Genomic DNA, 17,338 nt, shown 5'->3' on the forward strand with positions numbered 1-17,338 from the left:
ACAAGGGGGGAGTGAGGCCTGGTGAGTGCCCCTGGGGATTTGTGTTCCACACTGACCCTTTTAAAATTAAAAATACTGGATTTTGCAAGTGAATGTCTATGTTTTCTCTGGGAGCTCACCACAGTAGTGTAGGAATTGGAACAGGAGAACACTTTATCTAAGTTTAGTTACTCTGATAACTTCACTTCTCTTTCTGTGAATTCCCCGGAGTCCCTGGACCTATGGACAGACCTTTCAATTCGGAAGGAGGGGAAAACATCCCAGGCAGCCTGATGCTGCGGATGACAGTATCTCACTGATGCTGTCAGCCTGGGTATTGTGTCTCTGTACGTGTGTGCTTCAGCTATCTGGGCACCCGCCTACACACCCAGTGTTTCTGTCCAGAGCCCGGACCCCACACCGCGCCGCTCCCTCACCTGGGCAGGGGGACCCTGGGGGGCGTCCGCCTGCTCGCTGCTGGGGGTGGCCACGCTGGGGTTGCTGGAGCTGATGAGCACCGGGGAGCTGATCTCCAGCACCGGCCGGTCGGCGGGTGAGTGCACCATGCGGTTCAGGGTGTTGAGGGCGGTGGTGATGGAGAACGGCCGCAGGCTCTTCCGCCGGGAGTCGGGCGCCTTGTGGAGCGCGGGCGGCTCCCTGCCCTTTGCTTTGGGAGAGGCCGTTCGCAGCGACGCGCACTTAAACGGGGGCGGCCAGTGGCTCTTGCTGGTCTGCAGGAGCTGCCTGGCTGTCGTGTTGGGCTGGAAGAGGCAGAAGAAGAGGCTGGTGATGCCGCTGCAGCGGTTCCCCTTCCCGCTGGCTCAGCCCAGGGGCTGCTCAGGAGCTTTAAGCTGCCCAGAGCACAGCAGCGGGCAGGTTGCAGGTTTACAGGTTATCTGTACAAGTTGTGGCTCAGTTATGTCCTTGATATGTTTTCAGTGACAAATTCTGAATGCAAAACTACCAATGCAGAGCTCACAGTGAAATTTTAATTGGTTTGAAACATTTGTTGCTTCGACAGAACATCAGTGAGGCCAAATGCCCCCTCCCCCCCGATACTCTGCGGAAACTTCATCCCTTGCCTAAGCCCTTGACTTGCAGAGGTGCACAAAGATGGCAGGCTCCCTAGCAGCATTGCAATAAAGCCAGCTGTAAATCAGAGGGGACATTTGGGCACACCTTCCTGTTCTGCATCATGCTGGCAAGCTCAGGTGTACCTGGCAATGGGATGCTGCATCTCTACTGCCGAATTTAGGAACAGACTTGGAGAAGCTCTCACTGATAGCAGCTTCCCAAGCAAAGCTGGAGGCCCCCATTACATCTCCATAGCCCAGGACATTCATGGCTCATTGCTGTTGCCCCTGAAAAGAGCCCAGCTTGGTAACCATCGGTTTTAATGAGAGAAGAGCCAGGCCCTGAGTTTACACAGAGGCAACAATCAAGCAGTATTTCTTGGAAACTGCTGATCACTACAGTATTAATAGCAAAGGGCATGTGGTGACAATGTTTTTCACCATGATGACTGCCAAAGGAATTAATCATGATTTACTGCTGACATTAACGAATTGCAAAACTTTGAGATTCTCACCCACTCATGTGAGGCAATATGCCTGGCTCCGCGGATGAAGAATTAGGCTAACACAGAACAGGTAGTTGTCTCTCAAGCGTTATCATTTTAAAGCATGGATTGTTTTCACATTTCCCTCCTCCTCACTTCTTAAAGCAAGTTTTAAAAAGCATTGTGTATGCATACGTACACATATAAGGTGGTAATATTGTCATTTATATATGTAATCAAACTTTAGCCAGAACCAAAACCAAAAAAAATTTTCTGCCTTTTCTAACACCAGGGGACTTGATAAAGAGGGACACAAACTGGAACATCAAAGCCAAAAAAAGCCTCACGTTCCCCAAAGTAGATCTACCTTTGCTTTCTCCATAACTAAGAACTTTCTCCATAACGAATTCCCTGGTGTCTTTACATGGCCCTAGCTAACTTATTTCTGTTAACGCCAGAGTTAAATAAGTCATTTCTGAAGCTAAAATGATTTCATTAAATGAAAAGACGTTCTACAAAATGTATTAGAGCTTCAAATTAGATGTTTTACTGATGTCCTTTTATAAAATAGCCACAAAGAGGTGCTTGCTGTAATTATGATGATTATAAGTATTAATTTTATTTCTAGGAATTCTTGTTGGTGCCATGTACACCCTGCATCCCCAGCTGAGCCGTAGGAACACAATTAATGTCTAGACCGGTGCTCACAAAGGGCTGGCCGGGAGCGGGCGGCTGCAGGGGCTCTGGGGGAGGATGCTGCGGCCAGGGAGCGCCGGGACAGGCGCCTGCGAGGAGTGGCTCCAGTGCTTGGCCTGGGTTTGGAGCTTTGCCCCCCCGTTTCTCCGTGCTGAGGAGGCTTTGCTGCGGTGGGACGGGGTGCAGGGGCTCGCTCTGCCCGGGATGTGGCAGCGGCCAGCGCGCGGCGCGGTGGAAGCGCAGGTGCGAGCGGCTGTACCTACCTCCACGAACAGGACAGGGAAGATCCCTACTTTGTCGCCTAACTTGCCCTCTGCCCAGTTTCCATCAACTCTGCTGATGACGGTGATGATATCACCCTGAAAGGCAGGAGCACATTGTTACCAGCCGTCTCTTGTGGGAGAGGTGGATGGTGGGTGTGAAGATGGGCTCGCCCTGTAATTTCACAAAGCAGCCTTGTTAGGCAGCCTTGCCGGTGTCCCCTACAAAGTCCTCTGTTCGGCAAAGCTTTTGGTATGTATTTATTCTGAAACACAAGCTCCTCTGTCCTTATTCAGCACAATGCTCAAACATGTTTTTAATTTAAAGGTGCAAGCGTGGCTGAATCGGGACCATGGACACGCGTCTGACAGAGGAGACATGAAAAGCAGAGGAGCTTTCCACTTGTTTGAAGGTTTCCACCGCGTGGAAATGCTTTTGTAATCACCATGCCCAGAACTAATAATGAAAATGGTGTTTTAGCTACGAATGAAGCAAAAAATCCCTGTGTAAGTGTCCAGGTAATTGGTGTCATGATGCCAAGAAACTCCGATCATTACTTCGGGAGCTGAAATAACCTGATGTTGCTGGAGTGTAGGTATTGAAATGCTCTGGAGGAAAAGAAGCTAGTTTGTGTTGACGAATAGCTAGATCTCTTTAGAAAGACTCACGTTTCTGAGCAATCCAGCCAAATTAAATCTTGTCAATTTTTAATATGCGTTGATTTCATCATTTTAATGAAATCTGCTGTAGGTTTATGGGGGGCAAGTAAAGAGAACTCTACAAGATTTTTTTTTCTCTCTTTTGAACTAATGAACAAAGTTTGGGTTTAAACTTTTATCTGCTCTGAGGTTCAAGGGGTCAGAGAAGGCTGGGTCCTGCCGGCCAAAATATTTGCGCCTGTGCAGGGTACAAGCATGAACCTTCTACCCGAATTGGTGGAAATTTTGTGTTTCTCTTGCAGCAGGTGAATGACTCTTCAGGCTCAGACAGGCAAATGGGAGCTGGCTGCTGGCTACTTCCATGAACAAGAGCAAGAGATTGCTCTTCAGTGCCGCACACAGTTTGGTCCAGGCTTGTGGCCAGCTCTCTGCAGCTTCTCCTGAGAAGCCAGATGGACCTCAGACATTCTGTGACTTGGTGGTTCTGTGAACTCTGGCATCACCCATCCAAGGCTCCGCTGTGCCTCTGCTGGGGTTCCCCTGCCTGCTGCGGCTCCTGGAGGGAATCATTTACAGGGCTTGCAGTGAGAGGGCTCCCCAGGCTGCTCTGCATCACTGAGCATCGCATCACCTGGAGGCTTCTGCAGAGGGGAGCTGCTGAAGTTCCTGTGCCAATCTTCCCAAACTCCATGCAGAAACACCTGACGGGTGTTGCAGAGCTCGGGGAGAGGAGGATGTTTGTGCCTCTTTGAAGAAGCATCTGTTTGTTTTAGATGTGTGCTCACTCCCCGTGTGTGAACTCTGCTGTGGGAGAGGAGAGGAGCACAGCCTCCCAAAAGCAAATAAACAGAGTGAGTAAGCCCTGAAACAAAGGCAAATAAAGTGGAAGAGAAAAAAGACACACAGACAGCAGGAAGCTGAGGAAGGCGCCTCCTGCTAATAAGTAAATCCTAATGACAAAGGAAGGACTGCTGGCTGCCCAGGCTCTCTGCATTGGTGCTAGCAAGCTGAAAACCCCCACTTCACAGGGCTGCTGCTGATGTGCAGCGCTGTTCCAAACCGTTTTTTTCTTTTGTTTCCTCCCCTTCTTAGTCAGAAACCACATCTGGCTCCTGGCTGTTTGATTTCCCATCCCCTGGCCTCCCCACATCCGGCTCTGACTCCTCAGACACCTGGCCTGGACCACAGCCTCCCTCCCCTGCCTCTCCTTACTGCTGGGGAGAGCTCAGAGAGCCTCGGCCTGTGCTGCCAGCAGGAGAGAACAGAGGTGGCTTCCCTGCTAGGACACTGATGCCTCCAGGCACTGCTTTCTCTGCTGTGCTTTGTGATGCCTCACCTCCTTTTGACAGTATAGGGACAATTGACTTTGCTGGGAGGTGCAGTTACTCAGAAAAGTGTGTCCTCTAACCGAGAGCAAATGCAAGCTCTGCAGCCTTTGGGGAATAAAAGCAAAGGCAGTAAAAGTTCAGGTCCTACCCTGCCAGTGTGTGCATTGGCTGAATATGTTCGGGCTGCAGAAGTGAGGTATTACCAGACTGGAAGCAATTTTCTGTAAGGTGTCAGTGGGTATCTTTTTGGTGCGTTGTGGTGCTGAGAGCAGCCCACCACCAGCAGCTGCTCCTCGTCAGCTAAAGCAGCTGAACCCAGGGGCTGAAATTGCTGCTGAAGATGACCTTGTCCTGACTGTGTCTGTGCGTGCCCTCGGGGAGCCATGGGGCTTTAGCCACTGCTGCCAGTGTCTGAAACCTTCCTGACTTTCAGAAGAGCTGCTGTAGCGCTGTGAAGCAGCAGAACGCGATACAACCCACAGAAGAAAGCCAGCCCAGCCCGTGTCACCCAGCCTTTGGCTGCGCAGGGTGGTGTTACCTTGTGAAATGTCAGGCACTCTTTGTTTTCACTTTTGTCCCTGCTTCTCAGGTCAAAGTTGTAAAGTGCTCTGCAGAGGGGTGGTGGCAGGGGCAGGTGCTTGATGACTTGCACAGAGCTGGCTGGGAAGACACCGCTGATCCCGTTGGCCTCGCCCAGGTACCAGTTCTCATCCAGCTGCCGGAGCAGCATGATGATGTCCCCTTTGTTGAACCTCAGCTCGCCGGGATTGTGCCCTCGGTAGGTGTACAGTGCCTTGGCTCGTGGAACCTGTGGGATGAGAAACAACCCTTAGAGCTCAGCTGTGACAATGGTGTTTCACATAGAATTCCCCAAAAGTACTTGGTAATTACTGGGAAAAAGCTAGAGGTCTAAGGCTGAAGCATGCATTTACTGTGATTAACTACCCACATCCTTTCTTGATGTCTTTTTCTAATGAAGAAGCTCCAAAATACTTATTCCAAATTTGTATCTAGATGAAAAGCAGGCTGAACTTGTCTGAGAATATTAAGAAACAATTAATGCCTTAAACTAGTCTTCCCATGGGATTTTTCTGCCTGCTCTAAGCTCTCTTCTAATAAAATGCCTGTTGTAATGAACACGGTATTTCTGTTTCAGCATGTCCGGAGGTGACAGCAGCTGTGGAGCACCCGATGGCTGTCACCTGCAGGGCCCAACACAGCATCTTCGGGAGCAGCTACGGGAAGCAGGAGGGTGCAGGTGCCTTCCTGTGGGCATTGCCCCACTTCAACACTGCGCGACCGTGGTTTTATGTCAGCCTTTAATCTGAGTTACAGGAAGAGAGGTTTTCTTAATGTTATTGTTCTGCAGTATAATATGAGAAAGAAGAGAGATACTAAACCTAGCGGAAATGAGGGAACTTTACTATCCTGACTCTCACTGAAATGAAGCCACAAGGTTCACTTAAAATAACAGCTTTCCTGACCTTTATCTGTACTAGAAAACTCAATTTAATTTAATACACAATGCAACAGATCATTTAGATGGCTGAATAGATGCAGAGCCAGCCCTGGCCTTGCTGCTGTGAACCCAGGCTGTCCGCTCTGGGGCTGCCTGCGGCTGCTTTCCTGCAAGGAGCGCCGTTAGGACGGAGATTTCTGCTGAGGTCCTCTAGATGTGTGTTTTGAAACGGCAAAGCCGAAAGGCTTGCTCTTTATGTACTTGTGTGGAGATCCCTCGAGCACCGTGCTGTGTCCCACAGAGGCACATCCTGAAACAAGGATCCCTCCTGTGGGCCCCGCAGCCTTGGCACAGCCCCAGTGGGTGCAGAGCCCTGGCTCTGCAGGTGGCTGGTGGTGGAAGTTGTAGTCAGGGGAACAGATCTCCTCGTGCGTGCTTGTGAAGCATTAAGTGCGTACTGATGCTGTTTTAGCACAGGCTCGTGTTTGCACACCGCATTTCCACCATGTATCGGGTGAGCAGTCCTTGCCTCACATCCAGCTGGGAACAGCGGGCACAGCAAGATGCTGGGCAGTGGTGTGCTGATGGGAGAAATTGCTTCTTCACTCGAGGCAAATAGTGATTGGTTTTGGCGTGAAGTAAGGCAGCAGTACGAACTAAACGATAATCTGAACTATTCGAGGTGCAGGTATTGCTTTCTTTGAACTGTACCAGATTCCTGGCTTTGATAGTATCCTGTGTTGTGGGTTTGCTCTCCTTAATCCCTTCTGATTAACCGTAACGCTGTTTCTGACCGTGGGAGCTTTGCTGCCTTCGGTGTGAATCCTGAGTTACGGGACGGATCCATTTTCTGCCTTCTGACACGGCAACGTCTCCCTCAAAGGGCTCCTTGGACCAGAGGGGAGGCTTTGCACTGGGGCTGGGGAAGCAGCACTGGCAGAAGGGACCTGGCCCACAGCACGTCCCCTGCCTGCCGCGGGGCTGCATCTCCCGGCACTGCTCCTGAGCAGCAGGGCCCCAGCCCGCACCCTGGCTTTCTGTGGGGGCTGCGGCATGGACGGGTGGATAGCGAGGGGACCGCGGGGCCGGGGGCTTCACTTCCCCAGGTCGGTCCCCCTGGGAGGGCAGGAAGGGGAAGGGAGACGCAGCGCTGGGTCCTGGAGGGTGGAAAAGAGCACAGAAAATGGTTTGAGTCTGGGGAAAAGATCTTTCAGCACTCCCAAAAGCTGACATTTGGTAGGGAAAAGGAGCCAATAAGTGAAAAATTGTATGTACTGTGCTTCCTTCAAAGCTTTTGGAACAGGAAGCAATTAGTTTAATGTTTAGTTCTAATTGACTCGTCCGTTAATTTGCACTAATAGTAAATGCATGTGCTTGGCTTGTTAACACTGAAAGCACATTGCTGAAAAAAAGGGAAATCATGAAAATCAGAGTCAGGCAAGCTTTGTTCTGCCATCCATCCTCAGAGCACAGACTGGAAATACTGACTCGGGCAGCACTCGAGCAAAGAAACCATTGCAGATGCCTGCCTGGGCACGCACACCTCCAGCAGGGCCCAGGCTGCGGGTCTCTGGGGAAGAAAACCTGCAGGGTCACGGGAGGGCTCGGCCGCATCCGCGAGACTCGGAGACACTCCCAGTGTCAAACCAGGACGAGGAGCACGGCTGGAGAGCTTTAGGAGTGACCAGAAAACGTAAAGGACTCGTGCAGCCTGTGAGAGCAGGGCTCCTAGAAGGGAAACGCAAACGTCCGGGAAGATGAGAGAGTGGTTGCACAACGAAATAAGGCCAAACATAAAAGGCACCAAGAACGAGTTATGGAAATGTATTAAAAATAAGAGAAACTCTGAAATGACATGCAAACCTATTACTACTGGGAAATGGTGAACAAGCAATGGGGTAGTCTGGAATGTTCTTTCTCCAGCAAGAAAAGGGATGATCAGATACCCTGAGAAATTAATTTTAATGAGACAGGAGTGTGGGCCTGACTAGAGGACTGAAACCTGGCTGGAACAGAGGTGTTTGTGACATGAGGGCTTGCAGAAACTCACCCCTGAGTGCGTGAAGAAAGGGTCAGGTACCCTCTGAGCAATTAGTGCTTGTCCGCAAGAGCTCCTGGAAGGCAAAACTGCTCCCGCAGGATGGGAATAAAGTTTCTGAAGCTGTGTGTGGCCACGACCCCTGCCTCCAGACATGCCCATGCAGAGCTGAAGTTTTGTTATAGGAAAACTTCTCTCCCTGGGTGCAGCAGAGTATTTCTGGCATTGCTAGAAATACCAGCAGCAGTGCACCTGGTGGGCAGGGTTGGCGCTTTCGTGGCCCTGCCACAAGTGCCGATTTGTCTGGCAAATAGCGCACGGGGGTCTCCTGGCTGTGCAGGGCAGGCGGGATGCTGCGGCCAGCGCTGGGGCACGGGCTGCTGGCTCCCATGGTGGGGGGCCCAGCCACAGCTCCCGGCTGGGGAGGACGAGCAGGTCTGGTGCTCTCGGGCTGGGCAGACGCCAATGGAAACGGCCCTGGCTTGCGGCTCAGTGCCGGGAGGCTGCGGGGGAAGCGAGCGCAGCCGGCGGCAGGGCCCCTGGCAGCAGCAGTGGAGCCTCCCAAACCCGTCCCGGGAGAAGGGCCCGCGGCACTCCCAGCTCGCCACCACAGCCCCGAGGTTCCTCGTCCCCGCTGCTTCCCCCGGCTGGGAGCCTGTGGCCTGGGCACCCCGTGGCTGTGCCCTCTGGGACATTCCCAGGGTGGCGTGAGGGGTAACGGGCTGGGCCAGGCTGGACTGGGCTTTCTTCCTCTGGCCATGGTCACAGCCTTCCCTTCTTTACCTCTTCTTTCACCTTCCTCTCACTTCCATGCCCTTTCAAATCTCACTGCTCCTTCTGCTTTCCAGCATCCCTCTAAGTCTCATTTTTTCTCCCAGCTGTGTCCTGGAGCTTGTAATGATGAATTGGCAGAATCTCACCCGCCGCTTTGTAGAGCAGAGCATGTATTCGCTCACTGAAACTTGCTGCAAAACATGTGGATGCAAAATTTCACTAATATTAATGGTTATATGCTTCTTTAGCATCCAAAAAAATATTCAGAATCTTGGTCTTTTGGGACTTCTTAGTCGTTTTGCACACTCACAAGGTGAGGTTGGTGTGTCCATTCATGGCCACCTCGCCAGGAATCCTTACAAGGCTGGTAAGCCCACGGGGCGGGTGCACCCCGTGGCTGTTCCCCACCCAGTGAATTTGAGGCTGGTGGGGGAGAAAGGGTTTTCTGACCATTCTTGGTATTTGGCACTGGCTGTGCTAGGCAGCCATCCAATACATCTGAGTTTCCCTCCGTACAAAACAAAGACGCAAATTAAAAATATGCACATGTGTGTGTAAAGAAGCGATTCAAAGCATCTCTTCATAGCTGGGAGAAATGTGCACTATAATTATCTTAAATGAGCTAGTTACAACGTCCTCGTTATTGACAGAGGGTTAACGTGAGAGCACACCCTCACAGCACTGGTATTGAAAAAAGAGCAGTGTACGGGGCTGCGGGGTGGGGGTCACCGGGGACTGGCAACTCACGGTGCTAGGGGTGAGGAAGGGGAGCTCCCAGCACAGCGCTCTCCCCGTGCACCCCGTTGGTGGTGCCAGGCAATGAGGCTGTGCCGGTGGCAGTGCCTGTGTCCGAGCAGGACAGCGGTGCTGGGCAGCAGGCTCACCCTGAGCGGCCACCGCGCTGAGCTCAGCGCTTCCCGGCAGCTCTGCCTGCTGCAGGAGGGTTGGCATCCGTGCCGTGCAGAGGCAGCGACATTCCCACGGCCCCACCATTCCCTAACACCTTACAGACTCCTTGAGAGGAGAGATTTATTCTAGGATAGTGCTAATCATTGCCAGGAAGAGAAGAAATCCACTCCTGGATGTTTTCCAGTTTGGTTTCTCTCCCAGTAGACACTTCGGATTCTGTGTGGAAGTGTTTTGGGGTTGTTTTTCATTTGAGGCTCTAACGCCTCGGGGCTGTTGGAGTGTTTGGTGCTGTGTGGGGCGGGGGGCACACAAGGAGCTGCATCCCTGGGGCTCACCCCGTGGGGCGATGCGAGGCAGCGCCCTGCCTGCCCCTGACGCCCTCGTGCTGGCTCCGTGCCTGCATGCCGGGAGCCCGAGTCTGAGCCGGGACTGGGACCCGTGGTGCTGCTGCATGCCGAGCTGCAGGCACCCACCACCCACAGCAGGCTCCAAAGGGCATGGCGGCCTTTGGTAACGAAAAATAGTCATTAAAAGCTGCATCCATTTGATGGCTAGATTTCTGCAAGCCTCCTTTAACGTCCTGCCAGGGACTGCCAGCCTTTCAGCTGGGATGAATGAGCCCTGCCTCGTTTCCTTTGTGCGATCAGTGCAGTTTTTAGGGCTCTTTAGGATCCAGTTGGATGAAAAGAGCTATTTGAATGTAAATTAATTGCCATTACAATTCTGTTTTTCTGCTTTTCAGCAGAGGAGATAACTCCAGCCTTGTCACATAGAACAAAACCATCAAAAGCGAACTTGTCATTTCAATCTCCTCATGTAATTATGTTCTGAGGCTTCAGACAGTTGGGTAGTTTCGGCATTCCTTCTCCCCGAGGAGGATGGCTCGCATCTTCCAGGCGCCAGCAGGCTGCTCGTGCAGGCGGAGCAGCTGGGGGGGTGCGGGACGGGCTGCGGCCAGGGGCTGGGGGCAAGCACACGGACACGGCCGGGTATGGAAAGCATTGTCTGCAGCTGCGGGTGCTGCTGGGTGTGTTCACTGGCTGGGGAGATGAACCCTGACGAGGCGGCAGGCACTGGGCACTGGTGCAGCCCCGTGGGGCGATGGCAGCGGGGGGAGCGCTCGCGGCCTGCTCACCACTGGGCTCAGCATGGGAGCTGTGCTGAGACCTCCTGAGGCCGCTTCTGAACTTTGCCTGTTGTTATTCTGGCCGTGTAACGCAGGAGGGGGGGAGTGGGAAACGGGGAAAATGGTTAAAGAAAGTGCAGAGCAGCTTTTACCACAAGAAGCTGAGAGGATTCTGCACCCAGCAGCTGCCTGACTCAGTGCCGACGCGCACCCACCCCTGAGGTGGAGCTCAGCGGCTGCTTGCAGGAGCTTCCCAGCGGCTGAGAGGAGCACAGTGCCATATTAGGCCTCACCTGGCCCGCGTGAAACCGCAGGAGAGACTCTAGGCAGGCAGAACGAGTGCCAAGATGCAAGCAGTGCAGGCGTTACGCCAGGGCTTGGCTTCGTTTCGGGGATGTGCTCTGCTGGGCGCAGGTGGAGCTGCACAGGGGAGGACAGGGGGATCAGGCGGGGGGACAGGGCAGTGCTGGGGACATGAGGGGGGCACGGCGTGAGCACGGCCGGGCACCCAGTGTGGGGCCGTGGCTGCAGCACCCGCACCGAGCCCCCCGCCTCCTCCCCGCCGGCGGCTGCTATCAGATGGCCGTGTCTCTGCTGCAGTCAGCACTCTGGGATAGTGGCTACCTTGTGTGTCACGGCTTTAAGCCGCATGGAAAACAAAATGTGTCAGCCCTCAGCATGCCTGGTCATGATTCTACGGGACCTTGCTTCTCAGCCGTGGCCGTGTGCCACGAGGGAGGAAACCCGGGCACTGCTCCTCTCCGCTTTCTGCCCTCGCGTGTTCCTGCTGGCTGTGCCGCCTCCCTTTGCCGGGAAGGGGAAATCGTGCTGCCGCCCCAGCTCCCAGTGCCACCGCTCTGGGGCAGCGCCGGGGGGCAGCGGGGAGGCCGGAGGGGGCTGCCCCCTGCTCTCTGCCCCCTGCTCTGCTCAGCAGGGCTGCTGAAGGCCAACAGCTCTGTGCCAAATCCTCGCTGTTGATGAAGCCTGCCAGGGCCCTGCACTTTCTTTTTGCCCTCGCTACGTTGCATAGTAGGCATTTTGATGGTAAATTAACGACCACCATCAGCTCCACGATGTGCTGGGCCTTGCCTGACCCAGGGGCCAGGACTGGAGAGGTCACTGTCCTCACGGCTTTGGCTGTGCTCACTCTCACCCAGAGCTGGACCTGGAAGCAGGAGCCCTTCTGCCCTTTCTGCACTTACATCTCCTGAAGGAGGCTGACTGACTCTGGAACCGAGTTATGCAAGAACCAAGCAGATGTGGTTTCCCAGCAGGCAAGGCTTGCTCTCCCTTCTCTGCAAAGCCAGCAGGAACTTCTGGGCCCATCAGTTGTTCAGGACCCAAAGGAAACCCTTGCAAAGGGATCCAATTTCCAAAGGATAGGTGTTTGTCTCTTAAAAACAGTGCCTAAACTGCATTGCCCATCCTGGCACCCAAACAAGAGGGAGATTCCCTGAGCTAAGAGTAAAAGGCTAGGCTCAAATATCCACTCACAGGGTCCTAAGGAAAAAGTTTTAAGAACAAAGACTATGATTCTTTATTCAGCTGCACAGCGGAATTCCGATGCTCAGTGGAGTTTGAGTACCTGGCAATTAGTAACAGCACAGCAAGGGCCTGCGTTTAAGGGCAAGCGCTGCAGCTTCCCCTCTGAGAAGGGCAGAGGAGATGTAAGGGAGAGGAGGGGAGGCTCCGACTGCAGCAGGGCATCGGCGTCCTCCCTGCTGGCAGTGAGCCCCCGGGGCTGCCTCCGAGCTTTGCCCCGGCAGAGCCACGCAAGAGCTTTCCTGTCCCTGCACCCCCAGCCATGGCGGGGAGCAGCACCAGGCAGGTGCAGTGCAGCAGGGCCCGGGGATGTGCCGGCCACGGGTGGGGAAGCTCGGCGAGAAGAAGGGGAGCCTCAGACTTTCAGCCTCCTCGCTGACCACGGCGCTTAATAGGTGAATGCGCTACCCTGCAGAAATCCTGTTATTCTATTCCTGACTTGCCAGCTGAGGCTGACTCATTGCCTTGGTAACAAATTAAAACACTTTCATGTGTTAGCTCAGCGCCCAGTTTTGTGGAACCAGGGAAACTTGCTCCTGCTGCGGGCCCCAGCGCCCTGCGCGGAGCAGCCCGCGAGCACCCCGGCCCCGCTGCGGCCTCAGGCCCCGGTGGGAGCTGCGTGGAGCCGCCCGCATGGGCTGAGCCGCCTGCCCCTTCCCATCCCCTGGCCCTGGGGCTGGCGTCCTGCACGGGGACCCCTGGCCAGGAGGACGAGTGGCTCCGCACCACCCTGTGTAACAGCGGCTCTGCTCATAGCCACCTGCTTCTGGGCGGCCAAATGCACCTCTGTGGAACGCGCCTCTGTGGGGTGTGAGTTGTCAGGCGATCGATACTGAGGCGGCTTTACTCTCTTTGACAGATACGGGATGTTGAAACTGCATGCAAAGGAGGGAGAAGCCATACGACAGGGTGTGCGTACGAGGCCAAGCACGGGACAGTCCCTCAGGTTGCCCTGATGGAGGCAGCTGGAGGAGAACTGGGGCAAATCCATCTTCCCAGAGGGTGGCAGGACCCCACAGTGTGCAGCAAAATGCAGCGCCTTGATTTCCAGGGGAAGAGGCAGCCAGGGCAGGTGGCTGCCAGGCACAGGGATGTCCTGCAGCCGGAGGGCAGCCTGCACCACCCCGAGGTGGAGCCGATGGGATGTGCAGAGCTCCCCTGACTGCAAGGCCCGTCCGGCTCCTGCCCCGTGCCGCCCGACCCTGACACGTCTCAGTCCTGCGATGGCGCAGGAACCGGCTTTTGTTTTCCTTAGGGAAGTTGCTCAGTGATCGGGGTCAGAAAACGTTTGCTCCTGCTGGGTGCAAGCATGAAGGTTGCTTTGAATGAGGTTTTGAAAAGAGCCAGCAATCCAAATCCTGTCTGTCAAATTCAGAAAGGAGCTGGAGATGTTTCTGGAGGAGCAGAAAATACCAAGGCGCAGGCACTATATATAGACGCCCATGTGAAGGTGGCGATGTTGGAGTGTGGTGTATTTTTATCCCGATAGAGGTGTTATCTGTCTATCTCCATGAAGTGCTGGAGGGGGCTGTTGCAGCACTCGGTTCATGCAAAGAGAGAACAGCCAAAGTCACAGGTAAAGAGGCACGGTCTGTTTCCATGGGCAAGCCGTCCCTCTCGCAACCTTTCTCCTCCGTCTCATGTGGCCTCGTGTTTGCTGCAGGACAGAGCCCACTGCCCCTGCAGCTGCCGGGTGCCTGCCCTAGCTCTGTGCACTGCAGCACAGTGTCCTCATCCCTGGCAGCGCCAGGGCCGTGCTGGGCTGCAGCCCGCTGGGACGGACGCTTCGGCAGAGCAGGAACCGCATCTCGCACACGCCAGGGGCGGCTCCTCAGAGTTCAAAGGATTCAGCGTAAATTATTTACGCATTCACCTCCCAGCAAATCCTTTCATTTCTGAGTTCCAGACAGTTTATTACGTGGAGATCCTGAAAATCCTAAGTCTTGGCCTCTTGGCATAGACGTTAAAGATCTTAAGCCTGGCCAGACGTCCCCGGAGCAGCTTCCCAGGCCATGCTCACCGGCCACATGCACAGAGCTGGAGCGCACCCAGCCTGCGTTGGGACTTGGGAGGCACGTTCAGAAGGGCTGTGAGTGACACCCAGAGAGAGAGAGTTTGGGGTGGGCTGCAACTGAAATATTCCCTGTCCTCTGAGGGCTTCGGCTCCTTGGGGCTCCCGCCTGCGGCCGGCATGGCGTGTTGATTGTGCGGCAGCTCTGCTGGGGACTGCTCGCACTTCATGCAGAATGTTGTGAATTCTTGGCTTGCTGTGTGACGAGGGGATTTATTTTGTTAATTATTTATTTTTGTGTTGGCTTCATGGACACTTGTGAAGCTGAAGAGCAACAAGCTGTCAAGAAAACACCTCTGAGAGGAGAAACTTCAGTCTAACTTGTGATTTCTCAGCTCCATGGAGTAATTCAGTTTATTTATAGAAGGTCTTTTTGTAAAAGCAAAGCATGTCCTGTATCCCGCTTTTGATGGCATATCTGGCTGCAGTGCGGCATGGCGCACATTAATTTTGCTTTGTAGCGTGAAGTGGTGTGCAGTATTGGCAGTAATTAGCAGTCTGTGCGGACTGGGGCAGTCTTTCTTTGGAGACCACACCACCTTCCAGTGCATTGCAGACGAACGCCGCATTTGGGGTCACCCAGCAAGCAGCTGCAGTGGGGCAGCTGTGCTGGAGCAGGGCTGCAGGAGCTCCGTGCCCCTTGGGGTGAAGCCGGTCTTGTCTGCTGACACGAAGGCCAGACCAGCGCCAGTGCCAACCAAAACCCAGCAACAACCTCAGTGCGCCCTGAAACGCTGCTTGGTTATGTGCATACAAGCAAAAAATAATGCCTTTTAGAGCCATGTGCACCCCTCAGCGCAATGGTGCCACCTCCCCCCGTGCCAGCCCAGGGACAGGACAGGGACGGGCACAGGACGGGCACGCGCTGCCTGTGGGGTGGTGGGGACAGGCAAGCACCGGTCATGTTCCTGGGGCTCTTAGCGTCTGGGTGCCAGTGAGGCTGCAATCAAGATGCTCACGAGCTATCTCTGCATCTGACCAGCTGGTTTTACTACTCATCGTTTTCCCCTGGTTTGGGCTTTTTGAACTCGCGTCATTTCAAGAGTACTATCAAATCCTTGAAGATGCAGAGATGAGAAAGTTAAAATCAGCTCAGAAGTTTGAACTTTTCCACAAAAGAGATCTAAAAATAATCTTAAAACCAGATTTCTGTTTTGGAAGATGTCTTTGTGCTTGCTAAATAATAATAATAATAATAATGATAGTAGGAGTAGTAATAATAATAACAGTAGTAGTAGTAGCAGCAGTACAATGGTCTTAAATGAGCCCATGGATAGAGATGCTGATCTTGGAGGGACCTCGTAAAGGGTCCTTTCCTGCTCACTAAAGTCTTCAAGTGTTTTGTGAGCATCCACTGGTGCCAGCTGGCCGCGGGGCTGGGCAGTGCTGGTGGCAGGAGCCAGCGCTGCTGCCGCTGTTCCTCCGACGGGAGGTGAGGCTCCAGTCCCGGTGCCCACGCTGCTCACGGGAGCCACGACCACAGACCGCCTCCCAGCCTCTTGTGCTGACAATCTGGCACTGTTTGGTTCTATAAAAGCCAACTGCCACAGAAGTGTCTGCTCTGAAGTTCAAGTTGCTGGAGGCCTCTGCGTATCCAAATTGCTTCAGCGATGTAACTCATCACTTGTTCCTGGAGTTTGTGCACTCAGTGCTGCAAGCAGACCAGCTGTCCTTACTGCGCCTGGCCTCCTTGCAGCACAGGCACTTGCAGCGGTCCCTGCTGCTGCAGGGGAAGAGCTGCTGGTGCCGGGTGTCAGCCCCACAAATGCTGTGCATGCACTCCTGCCCCCTCGGGCAGCTGTAGTGGCACAGCCCTGGCAGTGTGTGTTTGGAATCACCAGAATCCAAACGTGACTAATGGTCGCGTTCTTCACCTCACAGTTGAGGTTTTCAAAGTATTTTCTAATTAATTAACTCATTAAGTCCAAGAGCATTCCAGTGTGCTGTGTTTTATACCCCTTCATCAGAGAGCACGGGGAGCCAAGGCCACCCGGTGCCTTTTGGCAGCGCCGCGCGGTGCCAGCCCTGCTGAGCACCATGGCCGGGCTCAGCTTCGGCGGAAACACTTTGGGAGCTGCCAGTGGGAGAGCTGCCACGGTGCAGCACCAGCAGCAAGTTTCTACCTGTCCTGAGAGCTAGTATGGAAACGCAAAAGGGGCGAGAGAGAAGAAATATAAATATGAGCGTGTTTGCTGGGGAGCGCCGCTCACTGCCTGGGATCAGGCTGCCTCTCTGAGCTGAGGCACAAATTCTCGGTACGGAGGAGCAGGGGACAGAAGTGGGGGACACCTGTGGGGCCGGCCTGCCCACCGGTGGGCACACACAGACACGTGGAGGCAGCAACCGTGGTGCTCCTGCATGCCAGAGCCGCTGCTCCTCGCCCGACTGCTGTGACGTGCCCCAGGGTAGGGCACTGGGCACCGCGGCACAGGAATCGTGTCTGCTGCCCGTGGTAAAGGGACTCATTGCACGTCTCAGGGCCACACCGCCACGTTTTCCAGTGGGAAAACCTGGGCACGAGCTCCAGAGATGGGTCTGGCTGCTGTGTGTGCCACGTTCAGGATGAGCTATCAGTGCTCCAGAGCTTCCCTGCGGTGCACGCAGCAGCTCGGGCCCACACGACGCGCGGTGCCCTCTGCAGCCATCCAGCCTCACGCACGAGGATACACCTTTACAACACGCCGGGCAGAAAACCTGCTACGGGTCTGCCCCTGAGTTTGTGTCTGCAGTTCTGAGGAGCGCCCTCAGGTTTATCAGCCAATCGAGTCAAGCTTGTGAACATTACAGAAAGCTTCCAGAGGTATTGTACAGAACAGTGCAGGTGAAAGAAATGGAAATCCAGGAATATAGCACAGGAACGGTGAGGCCACGAGTCAGTCTGCTCTCAAAATGCAAGCTGAGCCAGGCTCCTTACCAGGTCTCATACCACATCCTAATT

General features: G+C 54.1%; 1 protein-coding gene and 1 long non-coding RNA gene across 4 annotated transcripts in view; one reads left to right on the forward strand and one right to left on the reverse strand.

Annotated features, from left to right (window-relative positions):
* Positions 1–17,338, reverse strand: part of SH3RF2 (SH3 domain containing ring finger 2) — a 36,956-nt gene that overhangs the window by 18,463 nt on the left and 1,155 nt on the right. For all 3 annotated transcript variants that reach the window (XM_068698288.1, XM_068698289.1, XM_068698287.1), the window contains exons 2-4: positions 5,020–5,289; positions 2,497–2,592; positions 417–740 (exon numbers count right to left, since the gene is read on the reverse strand). In XM_068698288.1, the coding sequence (XP_068554389.1) occupies positions 417–740; positions 2,497–2,592; positions 5,020–5,289 (690 nt within the window). The remainder of the gene's footprint in view (positions 1–416; positions 741–2,496; positions 2,593–5,019; positions 5,290–17,338) is intronic.
* LOC137864297 (uncharacterized) lies at positions 5,118–7,791 on the forward strand. The gene is made up of 2 exons (XR_011101407.1): positions 5,118–5,259; positions 5,638–7,791. It is a non-coding gene; the product is annotated as an uncharacterized lncRNA (long non-coding RNA).

This window comes from Anas acuta, chromosome 14 (assembly GCF_963932015.1).
Source record: "Anas acuta chromosome 14, bAnaAcu1.1, whole genome shotgun sequence".
NCBI lineage: Eukaryota > Metazoa > Chordata > Aves > Anseriformes > Anatidae > Anas > Anas acuta.